Source organism: Citrus clementina, unplaced genomic scaffold, assembly GCF_000493195.1.
Source record: "Citrus clementina cultivar Clemenules unplaced genomic scaffold, Citrus_clementina_v1.0 scaffold_3, whole genome shotgun sequence".
Lineage (NCBI taxonomy): Eukaryota > Viridiplantae > Streptophyta > Magnoliopsida > Sapindales > Rutaceae > Citrus > Citrus x clementina.
Window position 1 is genome coordinate 30,308,605 of NW_006262339.1, and position 23,973 is coordinate 30,332,577.

Consider the following 23,973-nt stretch of genomic DNA (forward strand, 5'->3'; position numbering starts at 1 on the left):
GTGCCTTTTTCATCAAGACATCCCATCATTGCTTGTCCATTCTGAATAAATATCCTTGCTCTGGTTCTCAGCTCCAACAGATTTGATGCGTGAAATGTCTGTGGCATCATTGATAGAAACGGTTCTGCATCAGGCTTATAACCACAGTTAAGCAGTTCCTTCAGAACATTTGTGTTCTCCGCTGAAGACATCAGTTCCAGTGCCTCCTGCACCTTCGAAGAGTCTGTTAAAATGGCATCTAATCGTGCTACGACCTCTCTCTGCTTCCTTTCAAAAACATTATCTAATCGTAATCGTGCTACGCCCTCTCTCTGATACTTGCTATTTGCCAAAATGTCTAAACTTGTGCTTTCCGATTTGTACTTGAACATATTATTTCTCAATGTAACTTTGTTGATGAAGTTGGATCAACCGCTACAATACCTTTGTATCCGCCATATCGAATTTGAAATGCCGATGGAGTATAAATCGCGTAACCACATTTTTTAGCCACAGTTTCAGCTAATTCGGCAGATATTTTCCCTATATCTCCGAGAAACAATATGTAAACCCATCATTCTCAACCTCTACATCAGGAATGATTTCGATATCACTGCTATCAACATGCAATGCCTCTCTAGATGAGGCGAAAGACTGACCAAGTCTAGCAGCATACTTTGTAACATTCTTTATCTCTCGAAAATCACCCATTCTTTCTCGAATATCTGCTGCAGTAAGCTCAGGCCTGGAAGCAAACATCCACAAAGAATTTTCTCTCTCTTGACTATTTGAAAATGCAAGAGTTTCAAACTTCTTATCTCCGATGACTATCCCATTTCTTAGAGTTGAGAGTACTCTTTCATAAATTCTTGTACGCCTTTCTCCATTTGTAGAAGATATCTGAGGAGACAAAACTGTTGAATATAACTTACCCAAGTCCTCATCAACAAAAGAAAGACGAAGAAAATTATCAATTTCATCAGGATAACTTCGTACCACACGATTTGATAGACTGATCTCTGGACCACAGAAATAAACTTTAGATGGGGTTACCAGAATCTTGTTTACATAAATCAACCCACCATCTAAGGCAACAGCAGGGGAAGTAGGAAATTGCCCAGATGAGACATGCTTCCTATATTGCTCTCTGAGCCAGCTTACAGGGTCATAGCAGCATTCTCTTAGATGAAACAGCATCTCCAAAGCATGTTTTCCATCCTGATTCTACTTGGATCGACCAAGCGAAAGAATCCCATGAGGTGGACTGATCATTGGGGACAAGATCAGAGTTGCAAGAGAATACAAAACCTGGCAGTAGAGTGAACTGGACTAGACTTTCTTTGTAGTGAAAGAAATCTTTCAGAGCTTTCGGAATAAGAGCCCTGCTCGGAAGTTCCAAACATATAGCAGAAGATTGTCCAATGCTTGATGATGAAGTAAAATCAGTTAGATTTTGAAGATTTTAACAGAGAAGATGAAAATTGCAATTCATTATCTCAGCAGAGATTTCAGAATACAAAATGGTTTGAGCTTAGTTTTTTTAAGTGCTCGGATGGAAGCTCCTAGAATTTTCTAGTTCATCAACAAACTGTAATCACGCCAGTGCAATTGGAATAACAAACTCTAAGAGCTAAATTAACAATCTGGAATACAATGAATATCAACCGTCTATTAATAACTAACTAGCTAATTGATCAACGGTAGAGGAAGCTCTGCATAACAGTTTTGCCAGCCAGGATGTTTCAGATTAGCACGAGCTGATTTCATCACAATTCCTAAGTGAGCAGCTGGGCTTGTATTCAGAAACATTCCAGCTGGCACTCCAAGATGAGTTGACTCATGTTCAGCTTCATCTATATAACTGGCAACAGAAAGCAAAGAAAACAAGGCTTCAGCTATAACATTTGCAAGAAGTAAACTGATCAATCATACATCACGGTATTGCAGTTATAGCTTTATTTTAAGTGATCAATTTACAAGTTAATACATGACATGAGGTGATTCTGAAAAAAAGATAACATATTAATTAGTTGTAATGCAAAAACCTGAATGACAAGGTACCTCACCGAGTGACCACTGGGCCGGTGTAGCTCAATCTGCCAAATGCTTTCATTGGAGAGCTCAAGCTTATAATCCACAGATTCATATGACAGAAAGAACCCAAACTTTCTGAGGTCCGAACACAATTTCACCGAAACATTTTCCTGTGACCAGAACACAGAAAACTTGTCCTTGGAAATTTGGCATCCAAAATTCAACTTCAGATCTCCACCCAACTTGTAATGCGGGGTCCTCTTTGCAAAATGCGGGGTCCTTCTCTTTGCAGAGGAAGCTTTCAGAAAAGAATTCCCGTAGGACAGACGCTCACGAGCCAAGCACTTGATGAAATCTGCAGCTTCCACAGTTGTGAACTCAACTATCGCATGTGCTCTTGAACCTTTATTTTGTCCAACTTCTACACCAGAAACAGTTCCTTCACCGGTGTGTTCCTCCAGAAATTCCTTCACGGCTTTGGGAGACGCAAGTGAAGCAAATCCATACAACATGATCATCTTAGCCATTTCGTCTAAACAATTTCAACTGCAGTTTCAATTTTACATTATTGAAGCTAGCAACTCATACAATTACGAAATCAATTAACAATAAAAAGCAACACATTGATACAACTTGGCCCATTGTTGTGAATCAGATCGAGCTCAATGAGACAGCAAGGGAAGAGACCCAGCCTGCAGAAATGGAAGAAGCCCAACCCTTGAATGAGACTGATGGGTGTCGAAGCCAACAAAAATAAATTCCTACTCTAAATAAATTGTGTATAGTGATTGAGCAGGGTCGTGTCCACAGAGATCGGTAATTAATTAAATCTTTTTGAAACGTAAAACGTAAAATAGGGGAATTGTTGACAATAATAAAAATCAAATTAAAATAACAAGAATGCAAATTAAAGTTGTAATTCAAATTGGAGAAAGCTCTAGTTGAAGGAATTAACTCAGCTTGATTCGACTACTGATCATTGATTCAAATATAGATTATTATTACTCATGAATAGACCGGTTATAGCTACTGAGACCCTCTAATAGCCAATCTCTCCTTAACTAGTCGATAACCAAGGTACGACCGTTGGTTATTTCCCTAATCAATAGACAACCCTAGATACGATCATAGAATTTAATCAATTGACAGCCTGAAAAACCAGAGAGACCCAAATCCTAATCAACACATATGATGATTCATTTAAATTAGATTGTTTATTCTCACAACACAACTCTCTGCTATGTTATTTGTCACAAACATTAAATTCTTCATACGATGAATCCTTTAATTGACAATAGATTAAGTTGATAATAAAATAGTGGCCAATTACCTAATTAACAAACATAATCATGAAAATAATTCAGAGAATAAACAAATACCCAAAAAGTAATAAAACAATTAAAGCACAAGAAAGATCTCACAGTAGTGATGAATCAAAGCTTCATTAACCTTCAACCAGAAAAATGGGTTTAGTTCCTCATAGAGAGAAGAGAAAAATTAGATCTAGGGTTTCTTTTTCTCCAATCCAAAATCCCCCTTTTTCACAATAGATTCCTCCCTTAAATACTTTTTCTCTCTTCTCTTTTAGAATTCTATTTAAAATAAAATCCTAATATCTGAAATATTAAATTCGTAATTACAAAAATAACCAAAAATACAAAACACGTTAAACTAAAAACTGCAGGTCCGCAGTTGACAGCACGCGCCCACGCCTTATCAACAAAGTTCTTCTGACGCTCATAATTTCTCCAAGAGAACAATCATCCTTAAACATCATCTTATAGCTCAATTTTATCATCAATCAATAGAATTGCACCTACAAAAGTAAAACACAAGTAAATCACTATTATTAAGTGCAAAACATTGATATTAAGGGAAGTAAATAATGCAAAACTAGTGCATAAATTGCACTCTAACAAATTCCCCCACACCAAGATGATGCTTGTCCTCAAGCATATAACTCAAGACTAATCTCAAATCTCCACTAAATTCTCATCTCAACTCATCCAAAAACAATTTTAAGCAAGCATACCTCAAGAAATTAAGTCGATCAACATTCGAGAGACAAGGATTTTTAAAGCATAGAATCTCATAAGATAGAATAAGAACATTCAACCACCAAGAAGATCCATTCAAAATTCAAGTGCAACAAGATTTAATAACCCTCTCAATGACTTCACTCCATGCACTCAAAGTGTTTAGGGTATCATTTATGCACTCAAATCAAATCAAAGAATGCTATTACCATAAGCTTGCTCATATATCACATCTCAATCCACAAAACATGAATAAAATGCAAAAATCTAAGGGTCTTAAAAGGGTTGTAATGGGGTTAAATAGGTTAAATGAAAAAGAAAGGTCTATGAAAGAAAAAGAGATCAAAATGAGAAGAATGAACTCATTGAATGAACTTATGATATCAAAATGCTTATTTCTACTCAAGTCACCACGAATGTAAACATTTTTTTTTCTTCTTTTTCTCTTTTTTTTTGATTTTTTTTTTTCGATTTTTCTTTTTCTATTTTTTTTTCTCTTTTTCCTTTTTTTTTTTGAATCAAACAAAAGAAATGAACCTTGCACAATTTAATTCAAGCATAATGCTTGTTAATCTAATTGAGAAACTTTAATACAAGGTAGAAAGAGCAACAAAATATATACAAAATATATCCACACAATGAGTCCAAAAATCTCCTTAAATTGAGGCTCAAAAAGAAGAAAAATGGTTAAGTAGACGGAGAGAATTAGATGGGTAATGGTTAAGGCTCAAACAAAGATAGTAAATCAAGGTCTTCGGGTAGAGAAAAAAAAAGAAAATGCAAGAATAGAAAAATGGTAAATGGTTTGCCCTTATCATTTTAATGCAAAAAATCCCGTAATGTGGCTTCAACATGTATAACAAAGCAAGTTCTAGAATAAACAAACTAAGATTGATATTCACATAATAAAAATAATTAGAGCAAAGTGGTTGCTCATAGGCTCAAATCCTCACAAAGTTGGTAAATTTGCCATCAAATCATGTACACTCTTCAAATGAATCAACCATCAATAGTGGTGTAGAATGGGAAGAAGGTATGAGTGAAGGAAAGGTAAAAATGATAAGAAGTGAGAAAGATGTATGTAGTAATATGAAAAGTGAAAGATAAAATGTGAGTGATGAAAGAGTATGATAGAATAAAAATAGATGTAAATAATTTGAGATAGATGGGAAAAAAGTAATGAGAAAGAAAAGAAAAGAAAAATAATAATATATGAAGCATACTAACTCCAAAATCATTTAAGGATGAGTAGAATGAAAATAGATGAGTAGAGTGAAAATAATAATTCCAGGCATCAATAATGCAAAAATCCCTCCCCCACACCAATAACTTACATTGTCCCCAATGTAAGATAATCAAAGCTCACATAAAAATTAAAGCGTAAGGATAAAAGATTAAAGGCAAAAACTTCCCTGAATTGTGAGCTTTGATCCTCATAACGTCTATGGGCTTGGCGGGAATGGTGGGATAAATCCCACACTCTTGAAGTATGCGGCCAAATTCTACTCCATCTTCTCACGGATTTCGATTCACGCGGCTGGAATGCAGGTCGTAGGCTGGTTGCGGACTATTGCTGCTCGACTGGAGCTTACGGGTACACGGCTGGTGGTTCAGTTGCGCGCGGATGGGACTGATGCTGCGAACTGGTGACGCTGGATCTGCGTGCTGCGGCTGTTGCTGCGCGCTGGGGGATTGCTGGTGCGCGCGCTGGTGACGCTTGTTGCGTTGCGTGCTCGGCTGGAGCTTGCTGCGCGGCTTAGGGCTGGTTGCGCACTGCTGGTTGCGTGCAGGATGCTGTCTGCGTGGCTGCGTTGCGCGCGAGAGCTGCTGCGTGGCTGTGTTGCTGCGGGACTGTTGCGCGCGAGAGCTGGTTCTGAGTTGCGTTGCGGGGCGTGCTCGTTGCTGGTGCTTGCGTTGCGCACGACTGATGCTGCATTCTCCAGCTGGCTGGTTTGCTGCTGGCGTGCTGCAAACGGCTGGAGAAGAAAACAATTTCTGGAAAATTAGGGATTTTGTGAACAGTAAATTTTTTTTTTATTTTTTATTTTTTTAACAATGATTTTTTTTTTGATTTTTTTTAAAAAAAAAAAAAATATATATATATATATATAAAAGAAAGAACAAAAGAAATAAATAAATAAAATTAAATTAAATAAAATCAATTAAAATTAAATATTTTTTTTTTTTTTTTAGTGATGAATCACTTTGAGACACTAAAAATTTCAGAAGTACTTTTCTAATAAGCACGTGGGCTCGCCTTAAAACTGTTTTACTTTAAAAATTACAGAAGTACTTATTAGTTAAGACGTGGGCACGCCTTATCAAAAATTTTCTTCTGACCAAAATAAGCAAACACATTATTTAAAAAAATTTGAATCAAAATTAAAAGAAGATATAACAAAAACCAAAATAAATAAATCACTTGGGTTGCCTCCCAAAAAGCGCCTTTGTTTTATGTCTTTGGCTAGACACATTTATGCATCAATCTCCATAATTTGGACTTTCGAGAGCCACATCCTCCACAATATTCACCGAAAATCCTTCATAAAAAGGTTTTAAGCGATGACCATTAACCTTAAGAACTCTGTCAGAGGTCGGGCTCCGAATCTCAACTGCACCATGAGGAAAAACATTAGTAACAATAAAAGGTCCAACCCAACAAGAACGTAATTTACCCGGAAAAAGTTTAAGTTTAGAATGAAAAAGAAGAACTTTTTGACCAACAGAGAACTCCTTTCTCAAAATCATTCTATCATGAAATGTCTTCGTCTTTTCCTTGTAAAAAATTTCCTGCGCTATAGGGTTAATAACATCCACAGAAAATACCGAATGTTCCTCACTAGGATATTTCATGGCATCATTCATATTGAATTCTATAACCTCTCCATCAAACTCCATAGTGAGAGTCCCTTTATGTATATCCATTTTAGTCCTAGCAGTCTTAAGAAAAGGTCTTCCTAGCAAAATTGGGACAGAATTAGAGGAGTTATCATCTTCCATATCAAGTACATAAAAATCAGCAGGAAAAACCAACTCATTAACTTGTACTAAGACATCTTCTAATACCCCATCAGGATATGCATTAGACCTGTCAGCTAGTTGAATTATCACACCAGTTTCTTTTAATGGACCAATATTCAAAGATGAATAAATGGAACGAGGCATGACATTAATAGAAGCTCCTAGATCTAACAAAGCCTTTTCAACTCTAACACTACCAATTTTACAAGGGATAGTAAACATACCTGGATCCTTGCACTTAGGAGGTAGTTTCTTTTGGAGAACTGCTGAAACATTCTCCCCCATGTGAACTTTTTCATCTCCTCTTAATTTTCTCTTGGAGGTGCACAGTTCCTTAAGGACTTTAGCATATCGAGGTATTTGTTTTATAGCATCTAATAAAGGAATATTTACCTCAACCTTGCGAAATGTCTCAAGGATGTCTTTCTCTTGTTCCTCCTTCTTGGATTTTGCAAATCGGCTTGGAAAAGGAGGAGGTATCACAATAGGTAGGGATTTCGTTTTGGTGGGTTGTGCATCTTGAGATTGAGGCATTAATTCATTCTTCTCAAGCTCATCTTCTACATGCTTTGTCACTTTCTTACTAGGCTCTTGCAACTCCGTCCCACTTCTAAGGATGACAGCACTAACGTTTTGCTTTGGATTCACCTCAGATTGTGAAGGCAATCTCCCTAATACTTGAGACTCCAGACGGCTCACTGTAGTCGCCAATTGACTCATTTGGTTCTCCAAGTTCTGAATGCTTGCTGTAGTTGCCTGCTGAAATTGTTGAGTGTTAGTCGCAAGTGATTTAACAATTTCTTCAAGAGATATACCTGACTTGGAGTTTGACTGTGGAGGTGCTGGTTGTCTTGGTGGATACTGTTGTGGGAATCCTGACGGTCTAACTCCATAGCTGAAGTTGGGATGATCCTTCCATCCCGGATTGTATGTTTGTGCATAAGGATCATACCTCCTCTGAGGCATGCCTGGAAATCCTCCAACTGCATTGGCTTGTTCAATGGGTTCTTCTTGAAGTGTAGGACACATATCAGTTGAATGACCCATATTGTAACATATACCACAAGTCTTCACCTGCTGCACATTACCTACAACAAACTTTTCCACAAGAGAAGTAAGTTTATCTAAACGTTGTTCAACAGAAGAAATATTTACCTCATTCACCTTCCTTGAAGTGAGCTCTTGCCTGCTGCTAAATTGTTGTGCATTGGCAGCCATATTTGATATCAACTCCCTTGCTTGAGTAGGGGTCTTGTTCACCAACACGCCTCCACTAGCAGCATCTATCATACTCCTATCCATCAATGACAGTCCTTCGTAAAAATATTGAATAAGAAGTTGATCAGAAATTTGATGCTGAGGACAGCTGGCACACAATTGTTTGAATCGCTCCCAATACTCATATAAAGTCTCCCCAGGAAGTTGTCTGATCCCACAAATATCTTTTCTGATGTTGGCAGCTCTTGAAGCAGGAAAGTACTTCTCAAGGAACTGCTTCTTCAAACCATTCCACGTTGTAATTGATCCAGGAGGCAAGTAGTACAACCAATCTTTAGCTAGCCCATCTACAGAGAACGGAAAAGCACGCAGCTTAATCTGCTCTTCAGTCACACCTTGTGGTCTCATACTTGAACACACAACATGAAACTCCTTAAGATGTTTATGAGGATCTTCACCTGCAAAACCATGAAACTTGGGTAATAAATGAATAAGACCAGACTTTAATTCAAAATTTACCTCCAAGTCTACATATTGAATGCAGAGTGGTTGTTGATTCAAGTCTGGTTCAGCTAACTCTCTAAGAGTTCTTTCTACAGGTGCAGGTCTATCCATCACTTGTTCTTCTGAATCGCTAGATGATTCAACTAAATCAGGCACCGTATCTGTTTCAGAAAGCAAAGGCGACGAGGATCGTTGCTTAGCTCGCTTCGTCTGCTGTCTCAGCTGGCGAGCTGTCTTCTCAATTTCAGGATCAAACGAAAGTGTACCTGTACGAGAAGAACGAACCATACACCAAGTAAAACGTAAAAAGGATTAAATAAATGACACCAATCCCCGGCAACGGCGCCAAAATTTGATGGGTGTCGAAGCCAACAAAAATAAATTCCTACTCTAAATAAATTGTGTATAGTGATTGAGCAGGGTCGTGTCCACAGAGATCGGTAATTAATTAAATCTTTTTGAAACGTAAAACGTAAAATAGGGGAATTGTTGACAATAATAAAAATCAAATTAAAATAACAAGAATGCAAATTAAAGTTGTAATTCAAATTGGAGAAAGCTCTAGTTGAAGGAATTAACTCAGCTTGATTCGACTACTGATCATTGATTCAAATATAGATTATTATTACTCATGAATAGACCGGTTATAGCTACTGAGACCCTCTAATAGCCAATCTCTCCTTAACTAGTCGATAACCAAGGTACGACCGTTGGTTATTTCCCTAATCAATAGACAACCCTAGATACGATCATAGAATTTAATCAATTGACAGCCTGAAAAACCAGAGAGACCCAAATCCTAATCAACACATATGATGATTCATTTAAATTAGATTGTTTATTCTCACAACACAACTCTCTGCTATGTTATTTGTCACAAACATTAAATTCTTCATACGATGAATCCTTTAATTGACAATAGATTAAGTTGATAATAAAATAGTGGCCAATTACCTAATTAACAAACATAATCATGAAAATAATTCAGAGAATAAACAAATACCCAAAAAGTAATAAAACAATTAAAGCACAAGAAAGATCTCACAGTAGTGATGAATCAAAGCTTCATTAACCTTCAACCAGAAAAATGGGTTTAGTTCCTCATAGAGAGAAGAGAAAAATTAGATCTAGGGTTTCTTTTTCTCCAATCCAAAATCCCCCTTTTTCACAATAGATTCCTCCCTTAAATACTTTTTCTCTCTTCTCTTTTAGAATTCTATTTAAAATAAAATCCTAATATCTGAAATATTAAATTCGTAATTACAAAAATAACCAAAAATACAAAACACGTTAAACTAAAAACTGCAGGTCCGCAGTTGACAGCACGCGCCCACGCCTTATCAACAAAGTTCTTCTGACGCTCATAATTTCTCCAAGAGAACAATCATCCTTAAACATCATCTTATAGCTCAATTTTATCATCAATCAATAGAATTGCACCTACAAAAGTAAAACACAAGTAAATCACTATTATTAAGTGCAAAACATTGATATTAAGGGAAGTAAATAATGCAAACTAGTGCATAAATTGCACTCTAACAAATTCCCCCACACCAAGATGATGCTTGTCCTCAAGCATATAACTCAAGACTAATCTCAAATCTCCACTAAATTCTCATCTCAACTCATCCAAAAACAATTTTAAGCAAGCATACCTCAAGAAATTAAGTCGATCAACATTCGAGAGACAAGGATTTTTAAAGCATAGAATCTCATAAGATAGAATAAGAACATTCAACCACCAAGAAGATCCATTCAAAATTCAAGTGCAACAAGATTTAATAACCCTCTCAATGACTTCACTCCATGCACTCAAAGTGTTTAGGGTATCATTTATGCACTCAAATCAAATCAAAGAATGCTATTACCATAAGCTTGCTCATATATCACATCTCAATCCACAAAACATGAATAAAATGCAAAAATCTAAGGGTCTTAAAAGGGTTGTAATGGGGTTAAATAGGTTAAATGAAAAAGAAAGGTCTATGAAAGAAAAAGAGATCAAAATGAGAAGAATGAACTCATTGAATGAACTTATGATATCAAAATGCTTATTTCTACTCAAGTCACCACGAATGTAAACATTTTTTTTTCTTCTTTTTCTCTTTTTTTTTGATTTTTTTTTTTCGATTTTTCTTTTTCTATTTTTTTTTCTCTTTTTCCTTTTTTTTTTTGAATCAAACAAAAGAAATGAACCTTGCACAATTTAATTCAAGCATAATGCTTGTTGATCTAATTGAGAAACTTTAATACAAGGTAGAAAGAGCAACAAAATATATACAAAATATATCCACACAATGAGTCCAAAAATCTCCTTAAATTGAGGCTCAAAAAGAAGAAAAATGGTTAAGTAGACGGAGAGAATTAGATGGGTAATGGTTAAGGCTCAAACAAAGATAGTAAATCAAGGTCTTCGGGTAGAGAAAAAAAAAGAAAATGCAAGAATAGAAAAATGGTAAATGGTTTGCCCTTATCATTTTAATGCAAAAAATCCCGTAATGTGGCTTCAACATGTATAACAAAGCAAGTTCTAGAATAAACAAACTAAGATTGATATTCACATAATAAAAATAATTAGAGCAAAGTGGTTGCTCATAGGCTCAAATCCTCACAAAGTTGGTAAATTTGCCATCAAATCATGTACACTCTTCAAATGAATCAACCATCAATAGTGGTGTAGAATGGGAAGAAGGTATGAGTGAAGGAAAGGTAAAAATGATAAGAAGTGAGAAAGATGTATGTAGTAATATGAAAAGTGAAAGATAAAATGTGAGTGATGAGAGAGTATGATAGAATAAAAATAGATGTAAATAATTTGAGATAGATGGGAAAAAAGTAATGAGAAAGAAAAGAAAAGAAAAATAATAATATATGAAGCATACTAACTCCAAAATCATTTAAGGATGAGTAGAATGAAAATAGATGAGTAGAGTGAAAATAATAATTCCAGGCATCAATAATGCAAAAATCCCTCCCCCACACCAATAACTTACATTGTCCCCAATGTAAGATAATCAAAGCTCACATAAAAATTAAAGCGTAAGGATAAAAGATTAAAGGCAAAAACTTCCCTGAATTGTGAGCTTTGATCCTCATAACGTCTATGGGCTTGGCGGGAATGGTGGGATAAATCCCACACTCTTGAAGTATGCGGCCAAATTCTGCTCCATCTTGTCACGGATTTCGATTCACGCGGCTGGAATGCAGGTCGTAGGCTGGTTGCGGACTATTGCTGCTCGACTAGAGCTTGCGGGTACACGGCTGGTGGTTCAGTTGCGCGCGGATGGGACTGATGCTGCGAACTGGTGACGCTGGATCTGCGTGCTGCGGCTGTTGCTGCGCGCTGGGGGATTGCTGGTGCGCGCGCTGGTGACGCTTGTTGCGTTGCGTGCTCGGCTGGAGCTTGCTGCGCGGCTTAGGGCTGGTTGCGCACTGCTGGTTGCGTGCAGGATGCTGTCTGCGTGGCTGCGTTGCGCGCGAGAGCTGCTGCGTGGCTGTGTTGCTGCGGGACTGTTGCGCGCGAGAGCTGGTTCTGAGTTGCGTTGCGGGGCGTGCTCGTTGCTGGTGCTTGCGTTGCGCGCGACTGATGCTGCATTCTCCGGCTGGCTGGTTTGCTGCTGGCGTGCTGCAAACGGCTGGAGAAGAAAACAATTTCTGGAAAATTAGGGATTTTGTGAACAGTAAATTTTTTTTTTATTTTTAATGATTTTTTTTTGATTTTTTTTTAAATAAATATATATATATATATATATATAAAAGAAAGAACAAAAGAAATAAATAAATAAAATTAAATTAAATAAAATCAATTAAAATTAAATATTTTTTTTTTTTTTTTAGTGATGAATCACTTTGAGACACTAAAAATTTCAGAAGTACTTTTCTAATAAGCACGTGGGCTCGCCTTAAAACTGTTTTACTTTAAAAATTACAGAAGTACTTATTAGTTAAGACGTGGGCACGCCTTATCAAAAATTTTCTTCTGACCAAAATAAGCAAACACATTATTTAAAAAAATTTGAATCAAAATTAAAAGAAGATATAACAAAAACCAAAATAAATAAATCACTTGGGTTGCCTCCCAAAAAGCGCCTTTGTTTTATGTCTTTGGCTAGACACATTTATGCATCAATCTCCATAATTTGGACTTTCGAGAGCCACATCCTCCACAATATTCACCGAAAAACCTTCATAAAAAGGTTTTAAGCGATGACCATTAACCTTAAGAACTCTGTCAGAGGTCGGGCTCCGAATCTCAACTGCACCATGAGGAAAAACATTAGTAACAATAAAAGGTCCAACCCAACAAGAACGTAATTTACCCGGAAAAAGTTTAAGTTTAGAATGAAAAAGAAGAACTTTTTGACCAACAGAGAACTCCTTTCTCAAAATCATTCTATCATGAAATGTCTTCGTCTTTTCCTTGTAAAAAATTTCCTGCGCTATAAGGTTAATAACATCCACAGAAAATACCGAATGTTCCTCACTAGGATATTTCATGGCATCATTCATATTGAATTCTATAACCTCTCCATCAAACTCCATAGTGAGAGTCCCTTTATGTATATCCATTTTAGTCCTAGCAGTCTTAAGAAAAGGTCTTCCTAGTAAAATTGGCACAGAATTAGAGGAGTTATCATCTTCCATATCAAGTACATAAAAATCAGCAGGAAAAACCAACTCATTAACTTGTACTAAGACATCTTCTAATACCCCATCAGGATATGCATTAGACCTGTCAGCTAGTTGAATTATCACACCAGTTTCTTTTAATGGACCAATATTCAAAGATGAATAAATGGAACGAGGCATGACATTAATAGAAGCTCCTAGATCTAACAAAGCCTTTTCAACTCTAACACTACCAATTTTACAAGGGATAGTAAACATACCTGGATCCTTGCACTTAGGAGGTAGTTTCTTTTGGAGAACTGCTGAAACATTCTCCCCCATGTGAACTTTTTCATCTCCTCTTAATTTTCTCTTGGAGGTGCACAGTTCCTTAAGGACTTTAGCATATCGAGGTATTTGTTTTATAGCATCTAATAAAGGAATATTTACCTCAACCTTGCGAAATGTCTCAAGGATGTCTTTCTCTTGTTCCTCCTTTTTGGATTTTGCAAACCGGCTTGGAAAAGGAGGAGGTATCACAATAGGTAGGGGTTTCGCTCTTGTGGGTTGCGCATCTTGAGATTGAGGCATCAATTCATTCTTCTCAAGCTCATCTTCTACATACTTTGTCACTTTCTTACTAGGCTCTTGCAACTCTTTCCCACTTCTAAGGATGACAGCACTAACGTTTTGCTTTGGATTCACCTCAGATTGTGAAGGCAATCTCCCTAATACTTGAGACTCCAGACGGCTCACTGTAGTCGCCAATTGACTCATTTGGTTCTCCAAGTTCTGAATGCTTGCTGTAGTTGCCTGCTGAAATTGTTGAGTGTTAGTCGCAAGTGATTTAACAATTTCTTCAAGAGATATACCTGACTTGGAGTTTGACTGTGGAGGTGCTGGTTGTCTTGGTGGATACTGTTGTGGGAATCCTGACGGTCTAACTCCATAGCTGAAGTTGGGATGATCCTTCCATCCCGGATTGTATGTTTGTGCATAAGGATCATACCTCCTCTGAGGCATGCCTGGAAATCCTCCAACTGCATTGGCTTGTTCAATGGGTTCTTCTTGAAGTGTAGGACACATATCAGTTGAATGACCCATATTGTAACATATACCACAAGTCTTCACCTGCTGCACATTACCTACAACAAACTTTTCCACAAGAGAAGTAAGTTTATCTAAACGTTGTTCAACAGAAGAAATATTTACCTCATTCACCTTCCTTGAAGTGAGCTCTTGCCTGCTGCTAAATTGTTGTGCATTGGCAGCCATATTTGATATCAACTCCCTTGCTTGAGTAGGGGTCTTGTTCACCAACACGCCTCCACTAGCAGCATCTATCATACTCCTATCCATCAATGACAGTCCTTCGTAAAAATATTGAATAAGAAGTTGATCAGAAATTTGATGCTGAGGACAGCTGGCACACAATTGTTTGAATCGCTCCCAATACTCATATAAAGTCTCCCCAGGAAGTTGTCTGATCCCACAAATATCTTTTCTGATGTTGGCAGCTCTTGAAGCAGGAAAGTACTTCTCAAGGAACTGCTTCTTCAAACCATTCCACGTTGTAATTGATCCAGGAGGCAAGTAGTACAACCAATCTTTAGCTAGCCCATCTACAGAGAACGGAAAAGCACGCAGCTTAATCTGCTCTTCAGTCACACCTTGTGGTCTCATACTTGAACACACAACATGAAACTCCTTAAGATGTTTATGAGGATCTTCACCTGCAAAACCATGAAACTTGGGTAATAAATGAATAAGACCAGACTTTAATTCAAAATTTACCTCCAAGTCTACATATTGAATGCAGAGTGGTTGTTGATTCAAGTCTGGTTCAGCTAACTCTCTAAGAGTTCTTTCTACAGGTGCAGGTCTATCCATCACTTGTTCTTCTGAATCGCTAGATGATTCAACTAAATCAGGCACCGTATCTGTTTCAGAAAGCAAAGGCGACGAGGATCGTTGCTTAGCTCGCTTCGTCTGCTGTCTCAGCTGGCGAGCTGTCTTCTCAATTTCAGGATCAAACGAAAGTGTACCTGTACGAGAAGAACGAACCATACACCAAGTAAAACGTAAAAAGGATTAAATAAATGACACCAATCCCCGGCAACGGCGCCAAAATTTGATGGGTGTCGAAGCCAACAAAAATAAATTCCTACTCTAAATAAATTGTGTATAGTGATTGAGCAGGGTCGTGTCCACAGAGATCGGTAATTATTTAAATCCTTTTAAAATGCAAAACATAAAATGGGGGTTTTGTTGACAATAATAAAAATCAAATTAAAATAATAAGAATGCAAATTAAAGTTGTAATTCAAATTGGAGAAAGCTCTGGTTGAAGGAATTAACTCAGCTTGATTCGACTACTGATCATTGATTCAAATATAGATTATTATTACTCATGAATAGACCGGTTATAGCTACTGAGACCCTCTAATAGCCAATCTCTCCTTAACTAGTCGATAACCAAGGTACGACCGTTGGTTATTTCCCTAATCAATAGACAACCCTAGATACGATCATAGAATTTAATCAATTGACAGCCTGAAAAACCAGAGAGACCCAAATCCTAATCAACACATATGATGATTCATTTAAATTAGATTGTTTATTCTCACAACACAACTCTCTGCTATGTTATTTGTCACAAACATTAAATTCTTCATACGATGAATCCTTTAATTGACAATAGATTAAGTTGATAATAAAATAGTGGCCAATTACCTAATTAACAAACATAATCATGAAAATAATTCAGAGAATAAACAAATACCCAAAAAGTAATAAAACAATTAAAGCACAAGAAAGATCTCACAGTAGTGATGAATCAAAGCTTCATTAACCTTCAACCAGAAAAATGGGTTTAGTTCCTCATAGAGAGAAGAGAAAAATTAGATCTAGGGTTTCTTTTTCTCCAATCCAAAATCCCCCTTTTTCACAATAGATTCCTCCCTTAAATACTTTTTCTCTCTTCTCTTTTAGAATTCTATTTAAAATAAAATCCTAATATCTGAAATATTAAATTCGTAATTACAAAAATAACCAAAAATACAAAACACGTTAAACTAAAAACTGCAGGTCCGCAGTTGACAGCACGCGCCCACGCCTTATCAACAAAGTTCTTCTGACGCTCATAATTTCTCCAAGAGAACAATCATCCTTAAACATCATCTTATAGCTCAATTTTATCATCAATCAATAGAATTGCACCTACAAAAGTAAAACACAAGTAAATCACTATTATTAAGTGCAAAACATTGATATTAAGGGAAGTAAATAATGCAAAACTAGTGCATAAATTGCACTCTAACAGAGACTCAAGCTAGAGAGCATCCCAGGACAGGTCCAGCTCGCGCGAGAAAGAAACAAGGATGGCTCAAAAACTCTGTCGTTTGAAGAATGTTCGAGAATGCTTGAGATATCAGAGTAACGAATATTGTTCTGTTTTCAATTATTGTTTTGTTGTTATTATCAATTTTATTCCATTAGTTAGTTAAGGGTGCTTGGATGTTTTGGAAGGCAAGAATATATTTGTACTGTCAAGGGACCCGTGAGGTCATTCAAGGAAAAATATCATTTGTCTTCTTCTTCTCAATTTCGCCTCCTTTCTTTTCTCTGTAATTCCCCTGCTTCATTTCTTCTCTGTTCAATCTCTCTTCCAAATCGATTGGAGCCTGCACTCGCTCAAAAAGTGGCGTATCACACATGCTCATACAGAAATATATAATTACGACAGAAAGCAAATTCAAAACCCAATACAATAAGCGGATGAGTTACTAGAAAAGAGTGATTACTCACAGAAGCTTGCAGCAACAGATATCAATAAACACGAACTAGCTTTGTGAGAAACAAATGGTGATCAAGGAAGGTATAAATAGATAGATAGAGCTCATTAATGCCCTGATCTTGGTCTTCAGTTTTCAATACTGGTAAACTTGTCGCATAAGCTGACTTGGGTATGATCGTCGGGCCACATTGATTGTGTAGCTGCCTAAGTTAGCACCCAAATTCCCAAGCGACTGACACGTTTCGACATCTCATAGGCTAGCATGAGTTTTGTCCCATGAAATGGTTAGTTTTAATTGAACTCATTGGGTCGGACCAAGTTAGAAAGTGTCATGTTGTCTCTATAGTGTCTTCGGTAAGATTCTTCAGTTAAAGTAATCATTCATGCATTTTTCCAGTGCGACAGTCTCCATAGTTTCATGCAATAAACAATCAATCATTTACATACTCATCAGCAAGATACTTTCTCTGTTGGGTGGTGGCACAAGATTATTGATCAGCTAGCAAAGTTCTGGAATGTTCCCGCCATATTTTAATGATTTGATAAGAGAAAAAGTGTTGCACGAAATTAATTTTCATTCAAGAAACATATATTTTAATGCTAGGAAAAAGCAGAAAAGTGAGAATGAGAATATATGCGCGCCCCCCCCCCCCCCCCCGCGGCGCCAAACAAAAATGGCATGATATGGAAAGAGAGTGGGACCTTAGCCTCTTGAAGAAGGGAGAATGATGAGATACTTCAAAAATATTTCGGTTTGCATAAAGTTGTGGAAACAATAACAAAACTTGCATGCCAAGTAGAAGTAGACAGCACTGTGTGATTAGTCAGGATCATAGAAGCTAAAGCTATATCCAATAGGAGTAAAGTCCTCATTATTCCATACACTTTATGACATTTGCATTTCGTAATTCATTTGCAAATTAAATTCCCTAAGCTAATTAAGCTATTGAATAAGTTAATTCAGCTATCCAATTAGATTTTTGACAAAATTTGTATATTTGTAATTTGTAAATGATTCTTATTGTTTTTCAAATTATGTGTGTGTATTTTTGTTTTCAGTAAAAACACTTCTACAACATGATTTAAATTAAATATGTGCATATTTCTAGTAGATATATAAATTACTCTTCCTCTAATTTTTTTCATTAATCTCTTGGAAATCAACAATTAATCTTCAAGCCAAAAAAGAAGCAGTTTAATGAACATAAGAAAACCACTATTTTAGAATTGTCTCCGCAAATTTGAGAAATTGAGTACATGAGGAATTATACAATCAATTTTTAATTTTATTTTACTCTGAAAAATCTCAAATTAAAATAATTATGCTTCGAAAATAAAGGTCGGTTTATTAGGAGCAATTTCGTATGATGGCTTTTGTTGCTTTGCTGAGTCGCGACAATTCCGGAAAATAAATCTGTTATTCGGCTCTATTTGAATCTCATTGAAACGGCACCACTTTTACCAATAAGTAGGACTTTTGACCACTTAAAACTCTCCATGAAACCCCTATTGATTATTTAGGTAATTTTAATTTAAGAGGTTTTAGACCAACCTCGTTTCATGATATATATTTATATTTTAAATTTAATTGAAAAAATCATTTATTTTTTGAGAAAAGTAAAAGAGCTTAGAGTCATGGGGATATAAACTGTATAATAGAATGAAATAATTTAATATTTTAAGATTTAGATGCATAAATGAAACTTAAAAGAAATTTTTTTGGGTAAAATTTGATGGAAAATGATTAATTTGTATTTGTATTTTATATATTAAACGAGGGGTATTTTTGAAAATAAAACTCAAAAAGGGTGTTATGACTTATAAGGACTTAGAAGGGTTTTAAGAGCTCAACTCTTTACGAATAATTGCTTACGGTTACTTTCATTAACAAAAAACTCGTATTAATTTAAAAGCAAAGCTATTTAAAAGAAAAAAATTAAACAAAAAGAAGACAAATTAAATACCATCGACGGGAAGCATGTTCAATCCGTATTTAGATTTTTTAAGCTTACAAACCAAGTGATTATTTTACTTGAGATGAACCCTTCCAGTTGATCTACCTCTTCCTTTAGATCTCCATTAAGGAAAGCAGTTTTCATGTCTATTTGATATAATTCTATATGAAATGTGCCAACAATACCATGATTATCCAAAAAAAAATTCCTTATTACAAACTGAGAGAAAGTTTCATGATAATCAATTCCTTCTTACTAAGTGAATCTCTTGACCACAAGTCTAGTCTTACATCTTTCGATATTGCCTGATGAATTTCTTTTGGTTTTAGAAACCCAATTATAGCCAATGTCTTTTCATCTTTTAGGCAACTCTACTAGATCCCAAACTTGGTTATTAGCCATTGAATCCATCTCATCCTTCATGGCATTATACCACAACATGGATTTACTACAACTCACAAGTAGTAAAATGTGGTAGGGTCATCTTCAACACCAATGACAATGTCAGATTCTTGTAGGTATACAATATAATCAGAAGCAATTTCAGGTTTTCTCATCATTGTAGATCTTCTTAATGTTACATCAATATCCTCTTGAGGTGGATCTTGAATAATTGGATCTTCAAGATTATTTTCTACATGATGCGGCTCTACAGGAATTGGTTGTTGATAATCTTATAACTCTTGATAATTATCTTGAATTACAATTAATTTTTCTGAAGATTCAAGAGTAGGTTTTAAACTTGGATCTAGCTCAAAAACTAAGTTTCAAAGTTGACTAGTTCCATTGTCTATACCATTCTTTAGCAAACATGCATTTTTACTTTTATAATTTCAGAATTATGGGATAGATAATAAAATCTATATCTCATAGATCTTTCCGCATAGCCAATGAAAAAACCACTAACTGTCTTTCAGTCCAGCTTTTTCTCTTATGGATTGTATATTCTAACTTAAGCGGGACAACCCTATTCATGCACATGTTGTAATTTAGGTTTCCAACCTTCCATACTTCAAAAGGTGTTTTAGGAACAACCTTTGTTGGAACTCTATTTAATACATATAAAATAGTTTTTAGAGCTTCACTCCACAAGGATAATGGGAGACTAGAGTTGCTTATCATATCTGAACTGTGTCCATTAATGTTTAGTTTCGTCTTTCTGCTACACCATTTTCATATGACGAGCCTAACATTGTGTATTGAGCAATTATACCTTCTTCCTCTATAAACCTAGCAAATGAACATAATCTTTGTCCTGATCCCATGTACCGACTGTAATATTCTCCACCTCTATCTGATCTGACAATTTTAATTTGTTTTCCTAATTATTTCTCTGCTTTTACTTTATAAAAGCAGCTAGTGCTTCACCTTTATCATAAAGAGAGTATAGATACATATATAATGAATAATAATCAATGAAAGAGACAAAACATTTCTGGCCATTTGAGCACACTTATGAAAATGGCCATAAATGTCGGTGTGTATGACTTCTAATATGTCAAAACTCCTCTTAGCACTTTTTTTTGTCTTGTTGGTATTCTTTCCCATAATGCAATCCACACAAATATCAAAATCAGTAAAGTCAAGAGTCTCAAGGATGCCATCCTTTACTAATCTTTTGATTTGTTCAATGAAGATGTGGTCTAATCTTCTATGCCATAACATGGAGGATTTCCCGTTTAAAACACCTCTATTTATACTAATATTACCATGCAAAGTCATAGATTTATAATCAAAAGTAGGATTTAAATAAAGTTTAAATAAACCATCATCTAAAATTCCACCACCACCAACAACAACAGAGTCTTTAAACAAATGAAAAGATGTTCCGGTGAAATTAAAATTGAAACCAAGAGGTAAAGGTTTTGAAACAGTGATAAGGTTTCTAGAAAATGATAGAATTAAAATATTTAATCAGAATTTAAACAAAGCTAGAATTAAGAACAAGTCCGTAGGTGCTCATAGCTTCTACATACGAAGGCATCTTATTCCCTGAATATATTGTACGTTCATTGTTCACTAGTTTCCATTGGTTCTAGAAGCCCCGCATGACATTAGCAACATGGATTTTAGAACCAGAGTCAATCCGCCAAGTGTTTCGAGAAACTTATACCATATTAGATTCGTACCACACTAGAGATATAGGATTACCTTTCTTTTACAACCCAAGTCTTGTATTTGGGGCAAGCCTTCTTCATGTGTCCTTTGTTCTTGCAGAAAAAGCAATTAACAGCATCCTTATTGACTTTATTAATAGATGCCTTTCGTTTTCTTTTCCTCTTCTTGTCCTTTTTCTTTCCGTGGGTCATAGGGACAAGATCAGAGTTGCAAGAGAATACAGAACCTGGTACTAGAGTGAACTGGACTGGACTTTCTTTGTAGTAACAGAAATCTTTCAAAGCTTTCGGAATATGGGCCCTGCTTGGAAGTTCCAAACATATATCAGAAGATTGTTCAATGCTTGATGACGGAGCAAAATCAACTTCGCGAACTCGGTGGATTTCGTTCTCGTAAATCATAGGAACGCCATATAACTGGGAACAGAAAACAAAGAGTAGAAGCTTTTAGCTTCTAACATTTGAAGGAAGTAAACTGATCAATCATACATCACCGTATTGAAGTTATAGCTTTATTGTAAGTGATCAATTTGCAAAAAGGCATTTTTTCTTTATATATGACATTAATTGCATAGGGTGACTCTTCTCTAGAAAACGACTTCATATTAATTAGTTGTAATGCAAAATACAAACCTGAATGACAAGATACTTCGCAGGGTGACCACGGGGGCGGTGTAGCTCAATCTGCCAAATGCTTTCATAGGATAGCTCAAGCTTATAATCCACAGATTCATATGACAGAAAGAACTCAAATTTTCTGATGTCCGAACACAGTTTCACAGAAACATTTTCCTGTGACCAGAGCACAGAAAACTTGTCCTTGGAAATATGGCATCCAAAATTCAACTTCAGATCATCTCCCAACTGATAATGCGGGATCCCTCTCTTTGCATAATGTGGGGTCCTTCTCTGTGCATCGGAAGCTTTCAGATAAGAATTCCCGTAGGACAGACGCACACTAGCCAAGCACTTGATGAGTTCTGCAGCCTTCACAGTTGTGAACTCGACTATAGCATGTGCTCTTGAACCTTTATTTTGTCCAACTTCTACATCGGAAACAGTTCCTTCACCGGTGTGTCCCTCCAGAAATTCCTTCACAGCTCTGGCAGACACATGTGAAGCAAATCCATACAAACTGATCTTCTTAGCCATTTCGGCTAAACAATTTCAACTGCAGTTTCAATTGTACTTTATTGAAGTTTGCAACTCATACAACACCAACTTACGAAATCAATTAGCAATAAAAGGCAACGTATGCTCATATAGAAATATATAATTAGGATGTAAAAAAAATTCAAAACCAAATATAAAATAAGCAAAGGAGTTACTAGAAAAGAGTGATTACTCACAGAAGCTTGCAGCAAGAGATGTCAATAAACACTAACTAGCTCCGTGAGAAACAAATGGTGATCAAGGAAGGTATATAATATATAGACTGAAAAGCTCATTAATGCCGCCATTCTTGGTCTTCAGTTTCAATACTAGGAAACTTGTCATATAAGCTGACTTGACTATGACCTTCGGGCCCCATTGACAGTGTAGCTGCTTAAGTTAGCACCCAAACTCCCATGTGACTGACACGTTTTGACATCTCATTGGCTGACATGAGTTTTTTCCCCTGGAATAGTTAGTTTTAGTTCAACACACTGGGTCACACCGAGTTAGAATGAGTCATCGTGTGTCTATGGTGTCTTCATAAGATTCCATAGTTTCATGCACAAAACAATCAACATCCACATCAGCAAGATGCTTTCTACAGGAAACATATATTTTAATGCTAGCAAAAACGAAAAGGTAATAACGAAAATATACGGCTCCCCAATGGCATGATAGGGAAGGAGAGTGAGACCTTAGCTGCTTCAAGAAGGGAGAATGATGAGACGTGGATAGATACTTTTGAAATATGTCCCCCAATGGCATGATAGGGAAGGAGAGTGGAAACAAGCTTGCATGCCAAGTAAAAGTAGAAAGCACTATTGTTTGATTAATCAGGTTCATAGAAGCTAAGCTATATCCAATAGGAGTAAAGTCCTCCATACACTTTATGACATTTGTATTTCGTAATTCACATGCAAATTAAATGTGCTAAGCAAGTGTGTCTCCCTTCATTGAGATATAATATAGTAGTCAATTAAGATACTGAATAAGCTAAATAAGCTATCGAATAAGATTTATGACAGAATTTGTATATTTTTAAATAATTGTTATTATTTTCAATTTTTTTAATATTTGTTTTTAATAAAAACACTTCTGCAACATGATTCAGATTAAGTATGTACATATTTTTAGTAGATATATAAATTACTCTTCCTCTAATTTTTTTCTTTAATCACTTGGAAATCAACAACTACTCGTCAAGGTAAAAAGGAAGAAAAAATGTAATCCACTCCTCAACTTTTATCAATAAAATCGAATCACTATTTTAGAATTATCCACGCAAATTCAAGAAAATGAGTACTTGAGGAATTAACTAATCAATTTTTTCAATTTTACTCTTAAAAATTTCAAAAATTAAAATAATTATGCTTTGAAACGTAAAAGTGGGCTTATTAGGAGGAATTTTGCATGATGGATTTTGTTTTGGGCTTTGTTGCTTTGCGAATTGCCAGAATTCGGAAGACAAAACTGTCGTTCGAACTCTTATTTGAATCTCATTGAACCGGCACCACTTTTACTAATGAATAGGGCTTTTGACCCCTCGGAAT

At 36.0% G+C, this 23,973-nt stretch overlaps 1 protein-coding gene across 1 annotated transcript in view; it reads right to left on the bottom strand.

Moving 5' to 3' along the window:
* Nucleotides 1-22,420, bottom strand: part of LOC112099843 (RNA-dependent RNA polymerase 1-like) — a 23,942-nt gene extending 1,522 nt beyond the window's left edge. Inside the window, 8 exon segments of the mRNA XM_024187341.1 lie at nucleotides 1-385; nucleotides 388-528; nucleotides 531-1,190; nucleotides 1,193-1,243; nucleotides 14,410-14,425; nucleotides 18,454-18,497; nucleotides 21,442-21,685; nucleotides 21,902-22,420. The exon segment at nucleotides 1-385 is cut by the window's left edge and continues 219 nt beyond it. Coding sequence (XP_024043109.1) covers nucleotides 1-385; nucleotides 388-528; nucleotides 531-1,190; nucleotides 1,193-1,243; nucleotides 14,410-14,425; nucleotides 18,454-18,497; nucleotides 21,442-21,685; nucleotides 21,902-22,420 — 2,060 coding nt within the window.
* Between the last annotated feature and the right edge of the window lie 1,553 nt (nucleotides 22,421-23,973).